General features: G+C 39.6%; 2 protein-coding genes across 5 annotated transcripts in view; both read left to right on the top strand.

Moving 5' to 3' along the window:
* LOC140739707 (mucin-16-like) overlaps positions 1–21,727 on the top strand; it is a 112,658-nt gene that overhangs the window by 29,993 nt on the left and 60,938 nt on the right. The window contains exons 20-42 of one of the 4 annotated variants that reach the window (XM_073068129.1): positions 53–120; positions 403–572; positions 931–957; positions 1,884–1,999; positions 2,094–2,161; positions 2,451–2,620; positions 2,979–3,005; positions 3,932–4,047; positions 4,142–4,209; positions 4,499–4,668; positions 5,027–5,053; positions 5,980–6,095; positions 6,190–6,257; positions 6,547–6,716; positions 7,075–7,101; positions 8,027–8,142; positions 8,237–8,304; positions 8,594–8,763; positions 9,122–9,148; positions 10,077–10,192; positions 10,287–10,354; positions 10,644–10,813; positions 11,172–11,198. In XM_073068129.1, the coding sequence (XP_072924230.1) occupies positions 53–120; positions 403–572; positions 931–957; positions 1,884–1,999; positions 2,094–2,161; positions 2,451–2,620; positions 2,979–3,005; positions 3,932–4,047; positions 4,142–4,209; positions 4,499–4,668; positions 5,027–5,053; positions 5,980–6,095; positions 6,190–6,257; positions 6,547–6,716; positions 7,075–7,101; positions 8,027–8,142; positions 8,237–8,304; positions 8,594–8,763; positions 9,122–9,148; positions 10,077–10,192; positions 10,287–10,354; positions 10,644–10,813; positions 11,172–11,198 (2,170 nt within the window). The remainder of the gene's footprint in view (positions 1–52; positions 121–402; positions 573–930; positions 958–1,883; positions 2,000–2,093; positions 2,162–2,450; positions 2,621–2,978; positions 3,006–3,931; positions 4,048–4,141; positions 4,210–4,498; positions 4,669–5,026; positions 5,054–5,979; positions 6,096–6,189; positions 6,258–6,546; positions 6,717–7,074; positions 7,102–8,026; positions 8,143–8,236; positions 8,305–8,593; positions 8,764–9,121; positions 9,149–10,076; positions 10,193–10,286; positions 10,355–10,643; positions 10,814–11,171; positions 11,199–21,727) is intronic. The other 3 variants (XM_073068130.1, XM_073068131.1, XM_073068132.1) reach the window with 3 other exon arrangements.
* The window catches only part of LOC140740304 (mucin-16-like), a 31,612-nt gene continuing 22,585 nt past the window's right edge, over positions 12,701–21,727 (top strand). Inside the window, exons 1-18 of the mRNA XM_073069459.1 lie at positions 12,701–12,863; positions 13,222–13,248; positions 14,177–14,292; positions 14,387–14,454; positions 14,744–14,913; positions 15,272–15,298; positions 16,227–16,342; positions 16,437–16,504; positions 16,794–16,963; positions 17,322–17,348; positions 18,277–18,392; positions 18,487–18,554; positions 18,844–19,013; positions 19,372–19,398; positions 20,327–20,442; positions 20,537–20,604; positions 20,894–21,063; positions 21,422–21,448. Of these exons, the coding sequence (XP_072925560.1) occupies positions 12,701–12,863; positions 13,222–13,248; positions 14,177–14,292; positions 14,387–14,454; positions 14,744–14,913; positions 15,272–15,298; positions 16,227–16,342; positions 16,437–16,504; positions 16,794–16,963; positions 17,322–17,348; positions 18,277–18,392; positions 18,487–18,554; positions 18,844–19,013; positions 19,372–19,398; positions 20,327–20,442; positions 20,537–20,604; positions 20,894–21,063; positions 21,422–21,448 (1,714 nt within the window). The remainder of the gene's footprint in view (positions 12,864–13,221; positions 13,249–14,176; positions 14,293–14,386; positions 14,455–14,743; positions 14,914–15,271; positions 15,299–16,226; positions 16,343–16,436; positions 16,505–16,793; positions 16,964–17,321; positions 17,349–18,276; positions 18,393–18,486; positions 18,555–18,843; positions 19,014–19,371; positions 19,399–20,326; positions 20,443–20,536; positions 20,605–20,893; positions 21,064–21,421; positions 21,449–21,727) is intronic.

Below are 21,727 nucleotides of genomic sequence, written 5' to 3'. Positions count from 1 at the left end.
CATCAATTCCAATTCATCGAACATTGTAAATAATTGTTTCTCTATCGTACAGCTCACAGATTTGTTCCTGAACAGCAGCATCAATGCAACATTCCTGAACTGCATCTTCTACTCATTCAGGTAACAAATGGGAACTCCTCATCAAGATCACTTTTTAAAATTATTCTGTTTGAGTCATGCTGCAAGAATAATCAAATAATCGAATTTTCACAGAGACCAAAAAGTACAAGTAATTTTGCACTACTATAAAGTGCTGGAAATTAGCAGTCTTGACTGCAGTGTATGCCAAATGTAAATTCAACTCCTGAAGTTAGACAAGAAAAGAAATTTTATTTGTACTCAAAATTGACTTTCTGATAATATGCCAATCGCTTGGAAAAAACTTCCTTTACTTTTCTACAGGGAGGTAATAGATGACAGCACCAGAGTGACAGCAAATTGTTCGTTCAAAAATGAGACTGGTTTTCAAGGAGTCATCAGAGAACGTGTGTATGAAGTAGTTGTAAAGAAGACCAATGACATGTCTAACCTTGGGACATACGAACTGGAAAAGAACAGCCTCTATGTATCAGGTACTTATTGACACATTCCTTCATGTTCTTCTTTGTCTTCTATGTCACTCAGTCTATAGTAGGGGATTACCTGCAGAGGTGGCAGCACCAGAATCAGGTGCAAGTTCCAATCCCACGCCAATCCTTTAGCTGCTCAACCACCGAATGTTCATACCTCAACTGAGGCAATGAAGCAACAGACAATCTAATGACTGAGAGAAGAGTCCATAGAGAATAATACTAAATCTGTATTAAATGTTACTGCTGAACACGAATGGCAGGCAAATTAAGATTAAAATTTCGACAGGAATTTCAGTTTGCTGAGACATGACAATGATCTGTAATGGTGTTGTTGATAACAATCTTTCTTACCCTGCAGATCAACTGGAAATCCCGTCTACCATTGGTAAGTAAGATCATCTGTGGTAGTTATCCGATATGTTTGTCCCTTCTCTGCATTTAGGTCACACAGATAACTTATCCTGTAAAATTACCACTTGATGGACATTAATAAAATGCCTTCTGAGTTCTGGTAGATATTCACACAGAGAGAGGATGCCAAGGTTATCTGAGAGATGCGTGAATGAAGCAATTACTTTGCCGATAAACAAAATATTTCCATTTAAATATGTCCAAAACAAGTTTCTATGTCTACATCTATATTTACCAGGATGCTGTCTGGTTTAGAGAGTATGGATTATGATCAGAGATTAAGGGAGCTAGGGCTTTACTCTTTGGAGAGAAGGAGGTTGAGAGGAGACATGATAAATGTGTACAAGATATTAAGAGGAATAGACAGAGTGGACAGCCAGTGCCTCTTCACCAGGGCACCACTGCTCGGTACAAGAGGATACGGTTGTAAGGTAAGGGGAGGGAAGTTCAAGGGGGATATTAGAGGAAAGTGTTTCACTCAGAGAGTGGGTTGTGCATGGAATGCACTGCCTTAGTCAGTGTTGCAGGCAGATACACTAGTGAACTTTAAGAGACTACTAGAAAGGTGTATGGAGTAATTTAAGATGGGGGGTTGTATGGGAGGCAGGGTTTGAGGGTCAGCACAACATTGTGGGCCAAAGGGCCTGTAAAGTGCGGTACTATTCTATGTTCTATGTACATCCTTTCACTGCTGACAGGAACAATTGAGTAATCCTCCTCCCCATATCTAATAAAATATTTACAATGAACGAAGGGAGAAAATATATCCCCTGTATTACATTGGCAAATCTCGATCCATTGTAGAAACTCTACAGCATTCCGGCAATTTGAAATATTTTTCGAAATAAGAGAACATTAAGCAAAGCCACCACAAATAAATTGTTCCCTTTTGTTCCACAGTTCCAGAAGAGGAAACAAATCCCATTCATTATTACGTGGCATTCAACGTCAGAAAGCCGAGCTATCAGGAAATTCAATCAAAGTCCACAGAACAAGCCAAACTGATTACAGCTGAGGTGAGAAATTCGATCAGTTATGCAGCTGTTCACATTTCAGTCCATCAATTCCAATTCATCGAACATTGTAAATAATTGTTTCTCTATCGTACAGCTCACAGATTTGTTCCTGAACAGCAGCATCAATGCAACATTCCTGAACTGCATCTTCTACTCATTCAGGTAACAAATGGGAACTCCTCATCAAGATCACTTTTTAAAATCATTCTGTTTGCGTCATGCTGCAAGAATAATTAGACAATCGAATTTCACAGACACCAAAAAGTACAAGTAATTTTGCACTACTATAAAGTGCTGGAAATTAGCAGTCTTGTCTGCAGTGTATGCCAAATGTTAATTCAACTCCTGAAGTTAGACAAGAAAAGAAATTTTATTCAGACACAGAAACTCAAAATTGACTTTCTGGTAATATGCCAATCGCTTTGAAAAAACTTCCTTTGCTTTTCTACAGGGAGGTAATAGATGACAGCACCAGAGTGACAGCAAATTGTTCATTCAAAAATGAGACTGGTTTTCAAGGAGTCATCAGAGAACGTGTGTATGAAGTAGTTGTAAAGAAGACCAATGACATGTCTAACCTTGGGACATACGAACTGGAAAAGAACAGCCTCTATGTATCAGGTACTTATTGACACATTCCTTCATGTTCTTCTTTGTCTTCTATGTCACTCAGTCTATAGTAGGGGATTACCTGCAGAGGTGGCAGCACCAGAATCAGGTGCAAGTTCCAATCCCACGCCAATCCTTTAGCTGCTCAACCACCGAATGTTCATACCTCAACTGAGGCAATGAAGCAACAGACAATCTAATGACTGAGAGAAGAGTCCATAGAGAATAATACTAAATCTGTATTAAATGTTACTGCTGAACACGAATGGCAGGCAAATTAAGATTAAAATTTCAAGAGGAATTTCAGTTTGCTGAGACATGACAATGATCTGTAATGGTGTTGTTGATAACAATCTTTCTTACCCTGCAGATCAACTGGAAATCCCGTCTACCATTGGTAAGTAAGATCATCTGTGGTAGTTATCCGATATGTTTGTCCCTTCTCTGCATTTAGGTCACACAGATAACTTATCCTGTAAAATTACCACTTGATGGACATTAATAAAATGCCTTCTGAGTTCTGGTAGATATTCACACAGAGAGAGGATGCCAAGGTTATCTGAGAGATGGGTGAATGAAGCAATTACTTTGCCGATAAACAAAATATTTCCATTTAAATATGTCCAAAACAAGTTTCTATGTCTACATCTATATTTACCAGGATGCTGTCTGGTTTAGAGAGTATGGATTATGATCAGAGATTAAGGGAGCTAGGGCTTTACTCTTTGGAGAGAAGGAGGTTGAGAGGAGACATGATAAATGTGTACAAGATATTAAGAGGAATAGACAGAGTGGACAGCCAGTGCCTCTTCACCAGGGCACCACTGCTCGGTACAAGAGGATACGGTTGTAAGGTAAGGGGAGGGAAGTTCAAGGGGGATATTAGAGGAAAGTGTTTCACTCAGAGAGTGGGTTGTGCATGGAATGCACTGCCTTAGTCAGTGTTGCAGGCAGATACACTAGTGAACTTTAAGAGACTACTAGAAAGGTGTATGGAGTAATTTAAGATGGGGGGTTGTATGGGAGGCAGGGTTTGAGGGTCAGCACAACATTGGGGGCCAAAGGGCCTGTAAAGTGCGGTACTATTCTATGTTCTATGTACATCCTTTCACTGCTGACAGGAACAATTGAGTAATCCTCCTCCCCATATCTAATAAAATATTTACAATGAACGAAGGGAGAAAATATATCCCCTGTATTACATTGGCACATCTCGATCCATTGTAGAAACTCTACAGCATTCCGGCAATTTGAAATATTTTTCGAAATAAGAGAACATTAAGCAAAGCCACCACAAATAAATTGTGCCCTTTTGTTCCACAGTTCCAGAAGAGGAAACAAATCCCATTCATTATTACGTGGCATTCAACGTCAGAAAGCCGAGCTATCAGGAAATTCAATCAAAGTCCACAGAACAAGCCAAACTGATTACAGCTGAGGTGAGAAATTCGATCAGTTATGCAGCTGTTCACATTTCAGTCCATCAATTCCAATTCATCGAACATTGTAAATAATTGTTTCTCTATCGTACAGCTCACAGATTTGTTCCTGAACAGCAGCATCAATGCAACATTCCTGAACTGCATCTTCTACTCATTCAGGTAACAAATGGGAACTCCTCATCAAGATCACTTTTTAAAATTATTCTGTTTGCGTCATGCTGCAAGAATAATTAGACAATCGAATTTCACAGACACCAAAAAGTACAAGTAATTTTGCACCACTATAAAGTGCTGGAAATTAGCAGTCTTGACTGCAGTGTATGCCAAATGTTAATTCAACTCCTGAAGTTAGACAAGAAAAGAAATTTTATTCAGACACAGAAACTCAAAATTGTCTTTCTGGTAATATGCCAATCGCTTTGAAAAAACTTCCTTTGCTTTTCTACAGGGAGGTAATAGATGACAGCACCAGAGTGACAGCAAATTGTTCATTCAAAAATGAGACTGGTTTTCAAGGAGTCATCAGAGAACGTGTGTATGAAGTAGTTGTAAAGAAGACCAATGACATGTCTAACCTTGGGACATACGAACTGGAAAAGAACAGCCTCTATGTATCAGGTACTTATTGACACATTCCTTCATGTTCTTCTTTGTCTTCTATGTCACTCAGTCTATAGTAGGGGATTACCTGCAGAGGTGGCAGCACCAGAATCAGGTGCAAGTTCCAATCCCACGCCAATCCTTTAGCTGCTCAACCACCGAATGTTCATACCTCAACTGAGGCAATGAAGCAACAGACAATCTAATGACTGAGAGAAGAGTCCATAGAGAATAATACTAAATCTGTATTAAATGTTACTGCTGAACACGAATGGCAGGCAAATTAAGATTAAAATTTCGACAGGAATTTCAGTTTGCTGAGACATGACAATGATCTGTAATGGTGTTGTTGATAACAATCTTTCTTACCCTGCAGATCAACTGGAAATCCCGTCTACCATTGGTAAGTAAGATCATCTGTGGTAGTTATCCGATATGTTTGTCCCTTCTCTGCATTTAGGTCACACAGATAACTTATCCTGTAAAATTACCACTTGATGGACATTAATAAAATGCCTTCTGAGTTCTGGTAGATATTCACACAGAGAGAGGATGCCAAGGTTATCTGAGAGATGGGTGAATGAAGCAATTACTTTGCCGATAAACAAAATATTTCCATTTAAATATGTCCAAAACAAGTTTCTATGTCTACATCTATATTTACCAGGATGCTGTCTGGTTTAGAGAGTATGGATTATGATCAGAGATTAAGGGAGCTAGGGCTTTACTCTTTGGAGAGAAGGAGGTTGAGAGGAGACATGATAAATGTGTACAAGATATTAAGAGGAATAGACAGAGTGGACAGCCAGTGCCTCTTCACCAGGGCACCACTGCTCGGTACAAGAGGATACGGTTGTAAGGTAAGGGGAGGGAAGTTCAAGGGGGATATTAGAGGAAAGTGTTTCACTCAGAGAGTGGGTTGTGCATGGAATGCACTGCCTTAGTCAGTGTTGCAGGCAGATACACTAGTGAACTTTAAGAGACTACTAGAAAGGTGTATGGAGTAATTTAAGATGGGGGGTTGTATGGGAGGCAGGGTTTGAGGGTCAGCACAACATTGGGGGCCAAAGGGCCTGTAAAGTGCGGTACTATTCTATGTTCTATGTACATCCTTTCACTGCTGACAGGAACAATTGAGTAATCCTCCTCCCCATATCTAATAAAATATTTACAATGAACGAAGGGAGAAAATATATCCCCTGTATTACATTGGCACATCTCGATCCATTGTAGAAACTCTACAGCATTCCGGCAATTTGAAATATTTTTCGAAATAAGAGAACATTAAGCAAAGCCACCACAAATAAATTGTGCCCTTTTGTTCCACAGTTCCAGAAGAGGAAACAAATCCCATTCATTATTACGTGGCATTCAACGTCAGAAAGCCGAGCTATCAGGAAATTCAATCAAAGTCCACAGAACAAGCCAAACTGATTACAGCTGAGGTGAGAAATTCGATCAGTTATGCAGCTGTTCACATTTCAGTCCATCAATTCCAATTCATCGAACATTGTAAATAATTGTTTCTCTATCGTACAGCTCACAGATTTGTTCCTGAACAGCAGCATCAATGCAACATTCCTGAACTGCATCTTCTACTCATTCAGGTAACAAATGGGAACTCCTCATCAAGATCACTTTTTAAAATCATTCTGTTTGCGTCATGCTGCAAGAATAATTAGACAATCGAATTTCACAGACACCAAAAAGTACAAGTAATTTTGCACCACTATAAAGTGCTGGAAATTAGCAGTCTTGACTGCAGTGTATGCCAAATGTAAATTCAACTCCTGAAGTTAGACAAGAAAAGAAATTTTATTTGTACATAGAAACTCAAAATTGACTTTCTGGTAATATGCCAATCGCTTGGAAAAAACTTCCTTTACTTTTCTACAGGGAGGTAATAGATGACAGCACCAGAGTGACAGCAAATTGTTCGTTCAAAAATGAGACTGGTTTTCAAGGAGTCATCAGAGAACGTGTGTATGAAGTAGTTGTAAAGAAGACCAATGACATGTCTAACCTTGGGACATACGAACTGGAAAAGAACAGCCTCTATGTATCAGGTACTTATTGACACATTCCTTCATGTTCTTCTTTGTCTTCTATGTCACTCAGTCTATAGTAGGGGATTACCTGCAGAGGTGGCAGCACCAGAATCAGGTGCAAGTTCCAATCCCACGCCAATCCTTTAGCTGCTCAACCACCGAATGTTCATACCTCAACTGAGGCATTGAAGCAACAGACAATCTAATGACTGAGAGAAGAGTCCATAGAGAATAATACTAAATCTGTATTAAATGTTACTGCTGAACACGAATGGCAGGCAAATTAAGATTAAAATTTCGACAGGAATTTCAGTTTGCTGAGACATGACAATGATCTGTAATGGTGTTGTTGATAACAATCTTTCTTACCCTGCAGATCAACTGGAAATCCCGTCTACCATTGGTAAGTAAGATCATCTGTGGTAGTTATCCGATATGTTTGTCCCTTCTCTGCATTTAGGTCACACAGATAACTTATCCTGTAAAATTACCACTTGATGGACATTAATAAAATGCCTTCTGAGTTCTGGTAGATATTCACACAGAGAGAGGATGCCAAGGTTATCTGAGAGATGGGTGAATGAAGCAATTACTTTGCCGATAAACAAAATATTTCCATTTAAATATGTCCAAAACAAGTTTCTATGTCTACATCTATATTTACCAGGATGCTGTCTGGTTTAGAGAGTATGGATTATGATCAGAGATTAAGGGAGCTAGGGCTTTACTCTTTGGAGAGAAGGAGGTTGAGAGGAGACATGATAAATGTGTACAAGATATTAAGAGGAATAGACAGAGTGGACAGCCAGTGCCTCTTCACCAGGGCACCACTGCTCGGTACAAGAGGATACGGTTGTAAGGTAAGGGGAGGGAAGTTCAAGGGGGATATTAGAGGAAAGTGTTTCACTCAGAGAGTATGTTGTGCATGGAATGCACTGCCTTAGTCAGTGTTGCAGGCAGATACACTAGTGAACTTTAAGAGACTACTAGAAAGGTGTATGGAGTAATTTAAGAAGGGGGTTGTATGGGAGGCAGGGTTTGAGGGTCAGCACAACATTATGGGCCAAAGGGCCTGTAAAGTGCGGTACTATTCTATGTTCTATGTACATCCTTTCACTGCTGACAGGAACAATTGAGTAATCCTCCTCCCCATATCTAATAAAATATTTACAATGAACGAAGGGAGAAAATATATCCCCTGTATTACATTGGCACATCTCGATCCATTGTAGAAACTCTACAGCATTCCGGCAATTTGAAATATTTTTTGAAATAAGAGAACATTAAGCAAAGCCACTACAAATAAATTGTGCCCTTTTGTTCCACAGTTCCAGAAGAGGAAACAAATCCCATTCATTATTACGTGGCATTCAACGTCATGAAGCCGAGCTATCAGGAAATTCAATCAAACTTCACAGAACAAGCCAAACTGATTACAGCTGAGGTGAGAGATTCAATCAGTTATGCAGCTGTTCACATTTCAGTCCATCAATTCCAATGCATCGAACGTTGTAAACCATTGTTTCTCTCCCGTACAGCTCACAGATCTGTTCCTGAACAGCAGCATCAATGCAACATTCCTGAATTGCGTCTTATACTCATTCAGGTAACAAATGGGAACTCTTCATTAAGATCACTTCTTAAAATCATTCTGTTTGCGTCATGCTGCAAGAATAATTAGACAATCTAATTTCACAGATAACAAAAAGTACAAGTAATTTTGCACCACTATAAAGTGCCTGAAATTAGCAGTCCTGATTGCAGTGTATGCCAAATGTTAATTCAACTCCTGAAGTTAGACAAGAAAAGAAATTTTATTCGGACATAGAAACTCAAAATTGACTTTCTGGTAATATGCCAATTGCTTTGAAAAAACTTCCTTTGCTTTTCTACAGGGAGGTAATAGATGACAGCACCAGAGTGACAGCAAATTGTTCATTCAAAAATGAGACTGGTTTTCAAGGAGTCATCAGAGAACGTGTGTATGTAGTAGTTGTAAAGAAGACCAATGACATGTCTAACCTTGGGACATACGAACTGGAAAAGAACAGCCTCTATGTATCAGGTACTTATTGACACATTCCTTCATGTTCTTCTTTGTCTTCTATGTCACTCAGTCTATAGTAGGGAATTACCTGCAGAAGTGGCAGCACCAGAATCAGGTGCAAGTTCCAATCCCACCCCAATCCTTTAGCTGCTCAACAACTGAATGTTCATACCTCAACTGAGGAGTTGAAGCAACAGACAATCTAATGACTGACAGCAGAGTCCGTAGACAATAATTCTAAATCTGTATTAAATGTTACTGCTGAACACAAATGGCAGACAAATTAAAATTAAAATTTCAACAGGAATTTCAGTTTGCTGAGACATGACAATGATCTGTAATGGTGTTGTTGATAACAATCTTTCTTACCCTGCAGATCAACTGGAAATCCCGTCTACCATTGGTAAGTAAGATCATCTGTGGTAGTTATCCGATATATTTGTCCCTTCTATGCATTTAGGTCACACAGATAACTTATCCTGTAAAATTACCACTTGATGGACATTAATAAAATGCCTTCTGAGTTCTGGTAGATATTCACAGATAGAGAGGATGCCAAGGTTATCTGAGAGATGGGTGAATGAAGCAATTACTTTTCCGATAAAACAAAATATTTCCATTTAAATATGTCTAAAGGAAGTTTCTATGTCTACATCTATATTTACCAGGATGCTGTCTGGTTTAGAGAGTATGGATTATGATCAGAGATTAAGGGAGCTAGGGCTTTACTCTTTGGAGAGAAGGAGGTTGAGAGGAGACATGATAAAGGTGTACAAGATATTAAGAGGAATAGACAGAGTGGACAGCCAGTGCCTCTTCACCCAGGGCACCACTGCTTGGTACAAGAGGATATGGCTGTCATTTAAGGGGAGGGAAGTTCAAGGGGGATATTAGAGGAAAGTGTTTCACTCAGAGAGTGGGTTGTGCATGGAATGCACTGCCTTAGTCAGTGTTGCAGGCAGATACACTAGTGAACTTTAAGAGACTACTAGAAAGGTATATGGAGTAATTTAAGATGGGGGGTTGTATGGGAGGCAGGGTTTGAGGGTCAGCACAACATTGTGGGCCAAAGGGCCTGTAAAGTGCGGTACTATTCTATGTTCTATGTACATCCTTTTACTGCTGACAGGAACAATTGAGTAATCCTCCTCCCCATATCTAATAAAATATTTACAATGAACGAAGGGAGAAAATATATCCCCTGTATTACATTGGCACATCTCGATCCATTGTAGAAACTCTACACCATTCCGGCAATTTGAAATATTTTTCGAAATAAGAGAACATTAAGCAAAGCCACCACAAATAAATTGTGCCCTTTTGTTCCACAGTTCCAGAAGAGGAAACAAATCCCATTCAGTATTACGTGGCATTCAACGTCATGAAGCCGAGCTATCAGGAAATTCAATCAAACTTCACAGAACAAGCCAAACTGATTACAGCTGAGGTGAGAGATTCAATCAGTTATGCAGCTGTTCACATTTCAGTCCATCAATTCCAATGCATCGAACGTTGTAAACCATTGTTTCTCTCCCGTACAGCTCACAGATCTGTTCCTGAACAGCAGCATCAATGCAACATTCCTGAATTGCGTCTTATACTCATTCAGGTAACAAATGGGAACTATTCATTAAGATCACTTACTAAAATCATTCTGTTTGTGTCATGCTGCAAGAATAATTAGACAATCTAATTTCACAGATACCAAAAAGTACAAGTAATTTTGCACCACTATAAAGTGCCTGAAATTAGCAGTCCTGATTGCAGTGTATGCCAAATGTAAATTCAACTCCTGAAGTTAGACAAGAAAAGAAATTATATTCGGACATAGAAACTCAAAATTGACTTTCTGGTAATATGCCAATTGCTTTGAAAAAACTTCCTTTACTTTTCTACAGGGAGGTAATAGATGACAGCACCAGAGTGACAGCAAATTGTTCGTTCAAAAATGAGACTGGTTTTCAAGGAGTCATCAGAGAACGTGTGTATGTAGTAGTTGTAAAGAAGACCAATGACATGTCTAACCTTGGGACATACGAACTGGAAAAGAACAGCCTCTATGTATCAGGTACTTATTGACACATTCCTTCATGTTCTTCTTTGTCTTCTATGTCACTCAGTCTATAGTAGGGGATTACCTGCAGAGGTGGCAGCACCAGAATCAGGTGCAAGTTCCAATCCCACCCCAATCCTTTAGCTGCTCAACCACCAAATGTTCATACCTCTACTGAGGCGTTGAAGCAACAGACAATCTAATGACTGACAGCAGAGTCCGTAGACAATAAGTCTAAATCTGTATTAAATGTTACTGCTGAACACGAATGGCAGGCAAATTAAGATTAAGATTTCAACAGGAATTTCAGTTTGCTGAGACATGACAATGATCTGTAATGGTGTTGTTGATAACAATCTTTCTTGCCCTGCAGATCAAATGGAACTCCCATCTACCATTGGTAAGTAAGATCATCTGTGGTAGTTATCCGATATGTTTGCCCCTTCTCTGCATTTAGGTCACACAGATAACTTATCCTGTAAAATTACCACTTGATGGACATTAATATAATGCATTCTGAGTTCTGGTAGATATTCACAGATAGAGAGGATGCCAAGGTTATCTGAGAGATGGGTGAATGAAGCAATTACTTTGCCGATAAAACAAAATATTTCCATTTAAATATGTCTAAAGGAAGTTTCTATGTCTACATCTATATTTACCAGGATGCTGTCTGGTTTAGAGAGTATGGATTATGATCAGAGATTAAGGGAGCTAGGGCTTTACTCTTTGGAGAGAAGGAGGTTGAGAGGAGACATGATAAAGGTGTACAAGATATTAAGAGGAATAGACAGAGTGGACAGCCAGTGCCTCTTCACCCAGGGCACCACTGCTCGGTACAAGAGGATATGGCTTTAAGGTAAGGGGAGGGAAGTTCAAGGGGGATATTAGAGGAAAGTGTTTCACTCAGAGAGTTGTTGGTGCATGGAATGCACTGTCTGAGTCAGTGTTGGAGGCAGATACACTAGTGAACTTTAGGAGACTACTGGACAGGTATATGGAGTAATTTAAGGTGGGGGGTTGTATGGGAGGCAGGGTTTGAGGGTCAGCACAACATTGTAGGCCAAAGGGCCTGTATAGTGCGGTACTATTCTATGAACTATGTAGATCCTTTCACTGCTGACAGGAACAATTGAGTAATACTCCTCCCCATATCTAATAGGATATTTACAATGAACGAAGGGAGAAAATATATCCCCTGTATTACATTGGTCCATCTCGATCCATTGTAGAAACTTTACACCATTCCGGCAATTTGAAATATTTTTCGAAATAAGAGAACATTAAGCAAAGCCACCACAAATAAATTGTGCCCTTTTGTTCCACAGTTCCAGAAGAGGAAACACATCCCATTCAATATTACGTGTCATTCAACGTCAGAAAGCCGAGCTATCAGGAAATTCAATCAAACTCAACAGAACAAGCCAAACTGATTACAGCTGAGGTGAGAGATTCGATCAGTTATGCAGCTGTTCACATTTCAGTCCATCAATTCCAATGCATCGAACATTGTAAACAATTGTTTCTCTCCCGTACAGCTCACAGAACTGTTCCTGAACAGCAGCATCAATGCAACATTCCTGAATTGCGTCTTCTACACATTCAGGTAACAAATGGGAACTCTTCATCAAGATCACTTACTAAAATCATTCTGTTTGCGTCATGCTGCAAGAATAATTAGACAATCGAATTTCACAGATTCCAAAAAGTACAAGTAATTTTGCACCACTATAAAGTGCCTGAAATTAGCAGTCCTGATTGCAGTGTATGCCAAATGTTAATTCAACTCCTGATGTTAGACCAGAAAAGAAATTTTATTCGGACATAGAAACTCAAAATTGACTTTCTGGTAATATGCCAATCGCTTTGAAAAAACTTCATTTTCTTTTCTACAGGGAGGTAATGGATGACAGCACCAGAGTGACAGCAAATTGTTCGTTTAAAAATGAGACAGATTTTGAAGGCGTCATCAGAGAACGTGTGTATGAAGTAGTTGTAAAGAAGACCAATGACGTGTCTACACTTGGGACATACGAACTGGAAAAGGGCAGCCTCCTTGTATCTGGTACTTATCCACACAATCCTTCATGTTCTACTTTGTCTTCTATGTCACTCAGTCTATAGTAGGGGATTACCTGCAGAGGTGGCAGCACCAGAATCAGGTGCAAGTTCCAATCCCACGACAATCCTTTAGCTGCTCAACCACCGAATGTTCATACCTCAACTGAGGCATTGAAGCAACAGACAATCTAATGACTGAGAGAAGAGTCCATAGAGAATAATACTAAATCTGTATTAAATGTTACTGCTGAACACGAATGGCAGGCAAATTAAGATTAAGATTTCAACAGGAATTTCAGTTTGCTGAGACATGACAACGATCTGTAATGGTGTTGTTGATAACAATCTTTCTTACCCTGCAGATCAACTGGAGCTCCCATCTACCATTGGTAAGTAAGATCATCTGTGGTAGTTATCCGATATGTTTGCCCCTTCTCTGCATTTAGGTCACACAGATAACTTATCCTGTAAAATTACCACTTGATGGACATTAATATAATGCATTCTGAGTTCTGGTAGATATTCACAGATAGAGAGGATGCCAAGGTTATCTGAGAGATGGGTGAATGAAGCAATTACTTTGCCGATAAAACAAAATATTTCCATTTAAATATGTCTAAAGGAAGTTTCTATGTCTACATCTATATTTACCAGGATGCTGTCTGGTTTAGAGAGTATGGATTATGATCAGAGATTAAGGGAGCTAGGGCTTTACTCTTTGGAGAGAAGGAGGTTGAGAGGAGACATGATAAAGGTGTACAAGATATTAAGAGGAATAGACAGAGTGGACAGCCAGTGCCTCTTCACCCAGGGCACCACTGCTCGGTACAAGAGGATATGGCTTTAAGGTAAGGGGAGGGAAGTTCAAGGGGGATATTAGAGGAAAGTGTTTCACTCAGAGAGTTGTTGGTGCATGGAATGCACTGTCTGAGTCAGTGTTGGAGGCAGATACACTAGTGAACTTTAGGAGACTACTGGACAGGTATATGGAGTAATTTAAGGTGGGGGGTTGTATGGGAGGCAGGGTTTGAGGGTCAGCACAACATTGTAGGCCAAAGGGCCTGTATAGTGCGGTACTATTCTATGAACTATGTAGATCCTTTCACTGCTGACAGGAACAATTGAGTAATACTCCTCCCCATATCTAATAGGATATTTACAATGAACGAAGGGAGAAAATATATCCCCTGTATTACATTGGTCCATCTCGATCCATTGTAGAAACTTTACACCATTCCGGCAATTTGAAATATTTTTCGAAATAAGAGAACATTAAGCAAAGCCACCACAAATAAATTGTGCCCTTTTGTTCCACAGTTCCAGAAGAGGAAACACATCCCATTCAATATTACGTGTCATTCAACGTCAGAAAGCCGAGCTATCAGGAAATTCAATCAAACTCAACAGAACAAGCCAAACTGATTACAGCTGAGGTGAGAGATTCGATCAGTTATGCAGCTGTTCACATTTCAGTCCATCAATTCCAATGCATCGAACATTGTAAACAATTGTTTCTCTCCCGTACAGCTCACAGAACTGTTCCTGAACAGCAGCATCAATGCAACATTCCTGAATTGCGTCTTCTACACATTCAGGTAACAAATGGGAACTCTTCATCAAGATCACTTACTAAAATCATTCTGTTTGCGTCATGCTGCAAGAATAATTAGACAATCGAATTTCACAGATTCCAAAAAGTACAAGTAATTTTGCACCACTATAAAGTGCCTGAAATTAGCAGTCCTGATTGCAGTGTATGCCAAATGTTAATTCAACTCCTGATGTTAGACCAGAAAAGAAATTTTATTCGGACATAGAAACTCAAAATTGACTTTCTGGTAATATGCCAATCGCTTTGAAAAAACTTCATTTTCTTTTCTACAGGGAGGTAATGGATGACAGCACCAGAGTGACAGCAAATTGTTCGTTTAAAAATGAGACAGATTTTGAAGGCGTCATCAGAGAACGTGTGTATGAAGTAGTTGTAAAGAAGACCAATGACGTGTCTGCACTTGGGACATACGAACTGGAAAAGGGCAGCCTCCTTGTATCTGGTACTTATCCACACATTCCTTCATGTTCTACTTTGTCTTCTATGTCACTCAGTCTATAGTAGGGGATTACCTGCAGAGGTGGCAGCACCAGAATCAGGTGCAAGTTCCAATCCCACGACAATCCTTTAGCTGCTCAACCACCGAATGTTCATACCTCAACTGAGGCATTGAAGCAACAGACAATCTAATGACTGAGAGAAGAGTCCATAGAGAATAATACTAAATCTGTATTAAATGTTACTGCTGAACACGAATGGCAGGCAAATTAAGATTAAGATTTCAACAGGAATTTCAGTTTGCTGAGACATGACAACGATCTGTAATGGTGTTGTTGATAACAATCTTTCTTACCCTGCAGATCAACTGGAGCTCCCATCTACCATTGGTAAGTAAGATCATCTGTGGTAGTTATCCGATATGTTTGTCCCTTCTCTGCATTGAGGTTACACAGATAACTTATCCTGTAAAATTACCACTTGATGGACATTAATATAATGCATTCTGAGTTCTGGTAGATATTCACAGATAGAGAGGATGCCAAGGTTATCTGAGAGATGGGTGAATGAAGCAATTACTTTGCAAATAAAACAAAATATTTCCATTTAAATATGTCTAAAACAAGGTTCTATGTCTACATCTATATTTACCAGGATGCTGTCTGGTTTAGAGAGTATGGATTATGATCAGAGATTAAGGGAGCTAGGGCTTTACTCTTTGGAGAGAAGGAGGTTGAGAGGAGACATGATAAAGGTGTACAAGATATTAAGAGGAATAGACAGAGTGGACAGCCAGTGACTCTTCACCCAGGGCACCACTGCTCGGTACAAGAGGATATGGCTTTAAGGTAAGGGGAGGGAAGTTCAAGGGGGATATTAGAGGAAAGTGTTTCACTCAGAGAGTGGTTGGTGCATGGAATGCACTGTCTGAGTCAGTGTTGGAGGCAGATACACTAGTGAACTTTAGGAGACTACTGGACAGGTATATGGAGTAATTTAAGGTGGGGGGTTGTATGGGAGGCAGGGTTTGAGGGTCAGCACAACATTGTAGGCCAAAGGGCCTGTATAGTGCGGTACTATTCTATGAACTATGTAGATCCTTTCACTGCTGACAGGAACAATTGAGTAATACTCCTCCCCATATCTAGTAGGATATTTACAATGAACGAAGGGAGAAAATATATCCCCTGTATTACATTGGTCCATCTCGATCCATTGTAGAAACTCTACACCATTCCGGCAATTTGAAATATTTTTCGAAATAAGAGAACATTAAGCAAAGCCACCACAAATAAATTGTGCCCTTTTGTTCCACAGTTCCAGAAGAGGAAACACATCCCATTCAATATTACGTGTCATTCAACGTCAGAAAGCCGAGCTATCAGGAAATTCAATCAAACTCAACAGAACAAGCCAAACTGATTACAGCTGAGGTGAGAGATTCGATCAGTTATGCAGCTGTTCACATTTCAGTCCATCAATTCCAATGCATCGAACATTGTAAACAATTGTTTCTCTCCCGTACAGCTCACAGAACTGTTCCTGAACAGCAGCATCAATGCAACATTCCTGAATTGCGTCTTCTACACATTCAGGTAACAAATGGGAACTCTTCATCAAGATCACTTACTAAAATCATTCTGTTTGCGTCATGCTGCAAGAATAATTAGACAATCGAATTTCACAGATTCCAAAAAGTACAAGTAATTTTGCACCACTATAAAGTGCCTGAAATTAGCAGTCCTGATTGCAGTGTATGCCAAATGTTAATTCAACTCCTGATGTTAGACCAGAAAAGAAATTTTATTCGGACATAGAAACTCAAAATTGACTTTCTGGTAATATGCCAATCGCTTTGAAAAAACTTCATTTTCTTTTCTACAGGGAGGTAATGGATGACAGCACCAGAGTGACAGCAAATTGTTCGTTTAAAAATGAGACAGATTTTGAAGGCGTCATCAGAGAACGTGTGTATGAAGTAGTTGTAAAGAAGACCAATGACGTGTCTGCACTTGGGACATACGAACTGGAAAAGGGCAGCCTCCTTGTATCTGGTACTTATCCACACATTCCTTCATGTTCTACTTTGTCTTCTATGTCACTCAGTCTATAGTAGGGGATTACCTGCAGAGGTGGCAGCACCAGAATCAGGTGCAAGTTCCAATCCCACGACAATCCTTTAGCTGCTCAACCACCGAATGTTCATACCTCAACTGAGGCGTTGAAGCAACAGACAATCTAATGACTGAGAGAAGAGTCCATAGAGAATAATACTAAATCTGTATTAAATGTTACTGCTGAACACGAATGGCAGGCAAATTAAGATTAAGATTTCAACAGGAATTTCAGTTTGCTGAGACATGACAACGATCTGTAATGGTGTTGTTGATAACAATCTTTCTTACCCTGCAGATCAACTGGAGCTCCCATCTACCATTGGTAAGTAAGATCATCTGTGGTAGTTATCCGATATGTTTGTCCCTTCTCTGCATTGAGGTTACACAGATAACTTATCCTGTAAAATTACCACTTGATGGACATTAATATAATGCATTCTGAGTTCTGGTAGATATTCACAGATAGAGAGGATGCCAAGGTTATCTGAGAGATGGGTGAATGAAGCAATTACTTTGCCGATAAAACAAAATATTTCCATTTAAATATGTCTAAAGGAAGTTTCTATGTCTACATCTATATTTACCAGGATGCTGTCTGGTTTAGAGAGTATGGATTATGATCAGAGATTAAGGGAGCTAGGGCTTTACTCTTTGGAGAGAAGGAGGTTGAGAGGAGACATGATAAAGGTGTACAAGATATTAAGAGGAATAGACAGAGTGGACAGCCAGTGCCTCTTCACCCAGGGCACCACTGCTCGGTACAAGAGGATATGGCTTTAAGGTAAGGGGAGGGAAGTTCAAGGGGGATATTAGAGGAAAGTGTTTCACTCAGAGAGTGGTTGGTGCATGGAATGCACTGTCTGAGTCAGTGTTGGAGGCAGATACACTAGTGAACTTTAGGAGACTACTGGACAGGTATATGGAGTAATTTAAGGTGGGGGGTTGTATGGGAGGCAGGGTTTGAGGGTCAGCACAACATTGTAGGCCAAAGGGCCTGTATAGTGCGGTACTATTCTATGAACTATGTAGATCCTTTCACTGCTGACAGGAACAATTGAGTAATACTCCTCCCCATATCTAATAGGATATTTACAATGAACGAAGGGAGAAAATATATCCCCTGTATTACATTGGTCCATCTCGATCCATTGTAGAAACTTTACACCATTCCGGCAATTTGAAATATTTTTCGAAATAAGAGAACATTAAGCAAAGCCACCACAAATAAATTGTGCCCTTTTGTTCCACAGTTCCAGAAGAGGAAACACATCCCATTCAATATTACGTGTCATTCAACGTCAGAAAGCCGAGCTATCAGGAAATTCAATCAAACTCAACAGAACAAGCCAAACTGATTACAGCTGAGGTGAGAGATTCGATCAGTTATGCAGCTGTTCACATTTCAGTCCATCAATTCCAATGCATCGAACATTGTAAACAATTGTTTCTCTCCCGTACAGCTCACAGAACTGTTCCTGAACAGCAGCATCAATGCAACATTCCTGAATTGCGTCTTCTACACATTCAGGTAACAAATGGGAACTCTTCATCAAGATCACTTACTAAAATCATTCTGTTTGCGTCATGCTGCAAGAATAATTAGACAATCGAATTTCACAGATTCCAAAAAGTACAAGTAATTTTGCACCACTATAAAGTGCCTGAAATTAGCAGTCCTGATTGCAGTGTATGCCAAATGTTAATTCAACTCCTGATGTTAGACCAGAAAAGAAATTTTATTCGGACATAGAAACTCAAAATTGACTTTCTGGTAATATGCCAATCGCTTTGAAAAAACTTCATTTTCTTTTCTACAGGGAGGTAATGGATGACAGCACCAGAGTGACAGCAAATTGTTCGTTTAAAAATGAGACAGATTTTGAAGGCGTCATCAGAGAACGTGTGTATGAAGTAGTTGTAAAGAAGACCAATGACGTGTCTGCACTTGGGACATACGAACTGGAAAAGGGCAGCCTCCTTGTATCTGGTACTTATCCACACATTCCTTCATGTTCTACTTTGTCTTCTATGTCACTCAGTCTATAGTAGGGGATTACCTGCAGAGGTGGCAGCACCAGAATCAGGTGCAAGTTCCAATCCCACGACAATCCTTTAGCTGCTCAACCACCGAATGTTCATACCTCAACTGAGGCATTGAAGCAACAGACAATCTAATGACTGAGAGAAGAGTCCATAGAGAATAATACTAAATCTGTATTAAATGTTACTGCTGAACACGAATGGCAGGCAAATTAAGATTAAGATTTCAACAGGAATTTCAGTTTGCTGAGACATGACAACGATCTGTAATGGTGTTGTTGATAACAATCTTTCTTACCCTGCAGATCAACTGGAGCTCCCATCTACCATTGGTAAGTAAGATCATCTGTGGTAGTTATCCGATATGTTTGTCCCTTCTCTGCATTGAGGTTACACAGATAACTTATCCTGTAAAATTACCACTTGATGGACATTAATATAATGCATTCTGAGTTCTGGTAGATATTCACAGATAGAGAGGATGCCAAGGTTATCTGAGAGATGGGTGAATGAAGCAATTACTTTGCAAATAAAACAAAATATTTCCATTTAAATATGTCTAAAACAAGGTTCTATGTCTACATCTATATTTACCAGGATGCTGTCTGGTTTAGAGAGTATGGATTATGATCAGAGATTAAGGGAGCTAGGGCTTTACTCTTTGGAGAGAAGGAGGTTGAGAGGAGACATGATAAAGGTGTACAAGATATTAAGAGGAATAGACAGAGTGGACAGCCAGTGACTCTTCACCCAGGGCACCACTGCTCGGTACAAGAGGATATGGCTTTAAGGTAAGGGGAGGGAAGTTCAAGGGGGATATTAGAGGAAAGTGTTTCACTCAGAGAGTGGTTGGTGCATGGAATGCACTGTCTGAGTCAGTGTTGGAGGCAGATACACTAGTGAACTTTAGGAGACTACTGGACAGGTATATGGAGTAATTTAAGGTGGGGGGTTGTATGGGAGGCAGGGTTTGAGGGTCAGCACAACATTGTAGGCCAAAGGGCCTGTATAGTGCGGTACTATTCTATGAACTATGTAGATCCTTTCACTGCTGACAGGAACAATTGAGTAATACTCCTCCCCATATCTAGTAGGATATTTACAATGAACGAAGGGAGAAAATATATCCCCTGTATTACATTGGTCCATCTCGATCCATTGTAGAAACTCTACACCATTCCGGCAATTTGAAATATTTTTCGAAATAAGAGAACATTAAGCAAAGCCACCACAAATAAATTGTGCCCTTTTGTTCCACAGTTCCAGAAGAGGAAACACATCCCATTCAATATTACGTGTCATTCAACGTCAGAAAGCCGAGCTATCAGGAAATTCAATCAAACTCAACAGAACAAGCCAAACTGATTACAGCTGAGGTGAGAGATTCGATCAGTTATGCAGCTGTTCACATTTCAGTCCATCAATTCCAATGCATCGAACATTGTAAACAATTGTTTCTCTCCCGTACAGCTCACAGAACTGTTCCTGAACAGCAGCATCAATGCAACATTCCTGAATTGCGTCTTCTACACATTCAGGTAACAAATGGGAACTCTTCATCAAGATCACTTACTAAAATCATTCTGTTTGCGTCATGCTGCAAGAATAATTAGACAATCGAATTTCACAGATTCCAAAAAGTACAAGTAATTTTGCACCACTATAAAGTGCCTGAAATTAGCAGTCCTGATTGCAGTGTATGCCAAATGTTAATTCAACTCCTGATGTTAGACCAGAAAAGAAATTTTATTCGGACATAGAAACTCAAAATTGACTTTCTGGTAATATGCCAATCGCTTTGAAAAAACTTCATTTTCTTTTCTACAGGGAGGTAATGGATGACAGCACCAGAGTGACAGCAAATTGTTCGTTTAAAAATGAGACAGATTTTGAAGGCGTCATCAGAGAACGTGTGTATGAAGTAGTTGTAAAGAAGACCAATGACGTGTCTGCACTTGGGACATACGAACTGGAAAAGGGCAGCCTCCTTGTATCTGGTACTTATCCACACATTCCTTCATGTTCTACTTTGTCTTCTATGTCACTCAGTCTATAGTAGGGGATTACCTGCAGAGGTGGCAGCACCAGAATCAGGTGCAAGTTCCAATCCCACGACAATCCTTTAGCTGCTCAACCACCGAATGTTCATACCTCAACTGAGGCGTTGAAGCAACAGACAATCTAATGACTGAGAGAAGAGTCCATAGAGAATAATACTAAATCTGTATTAAATGTTACTGCTGAACACGAATGGCAGGCAAATTAAGATTAAGATTTCAACAGGAATTTCAGTTTGCTGAGACATGACAACGATCTGTAATGGTGTTGTTGATAACAATCTTTCTTACCCTGCAGATCAACTGGAGCTCCCATCTACCATTGGTAAGTAAGATCATCTGTGGTAGTTATCCGATATGTTTGTCCCTTCTCTGCATTGAGGTTACACAGATAACTTATCCTGTAAAATTACCACTTGATGGACATTAATATAATGCATTCTGAGTTCTGGTAGATATTCACAGATAGAGAGGATGCCAAGGTTATCTGAGAGATGGGTGAATGAAGCAATTACTTTGCCGATAAAACAAAATATTTCCATTTAAATATGTCTAAAGGAAGTTTCTATGTCTACATCTATATTTACCAGGATGCTGTCTGGTT

The sequence above is a fragment of the Hemitrygon akajei genome, chromosome 16, assembly GCF_048418815.1.
Source record: "Hemitrygon akajei chromosome 16, sHemAka1.3, whole genome shotgun sequence".
NCBI classification, from domain to species: domain Eukaryota; kingdom Metazoa; phylum Chordata; class Chondrichthyes; order Myliobatiformes; family Dasyatidae; genus Hemitrygon; species Hemitrygon akajei.
This window is presented reverse-complemented; position numbering and strand designations above follow the sequence as displayed.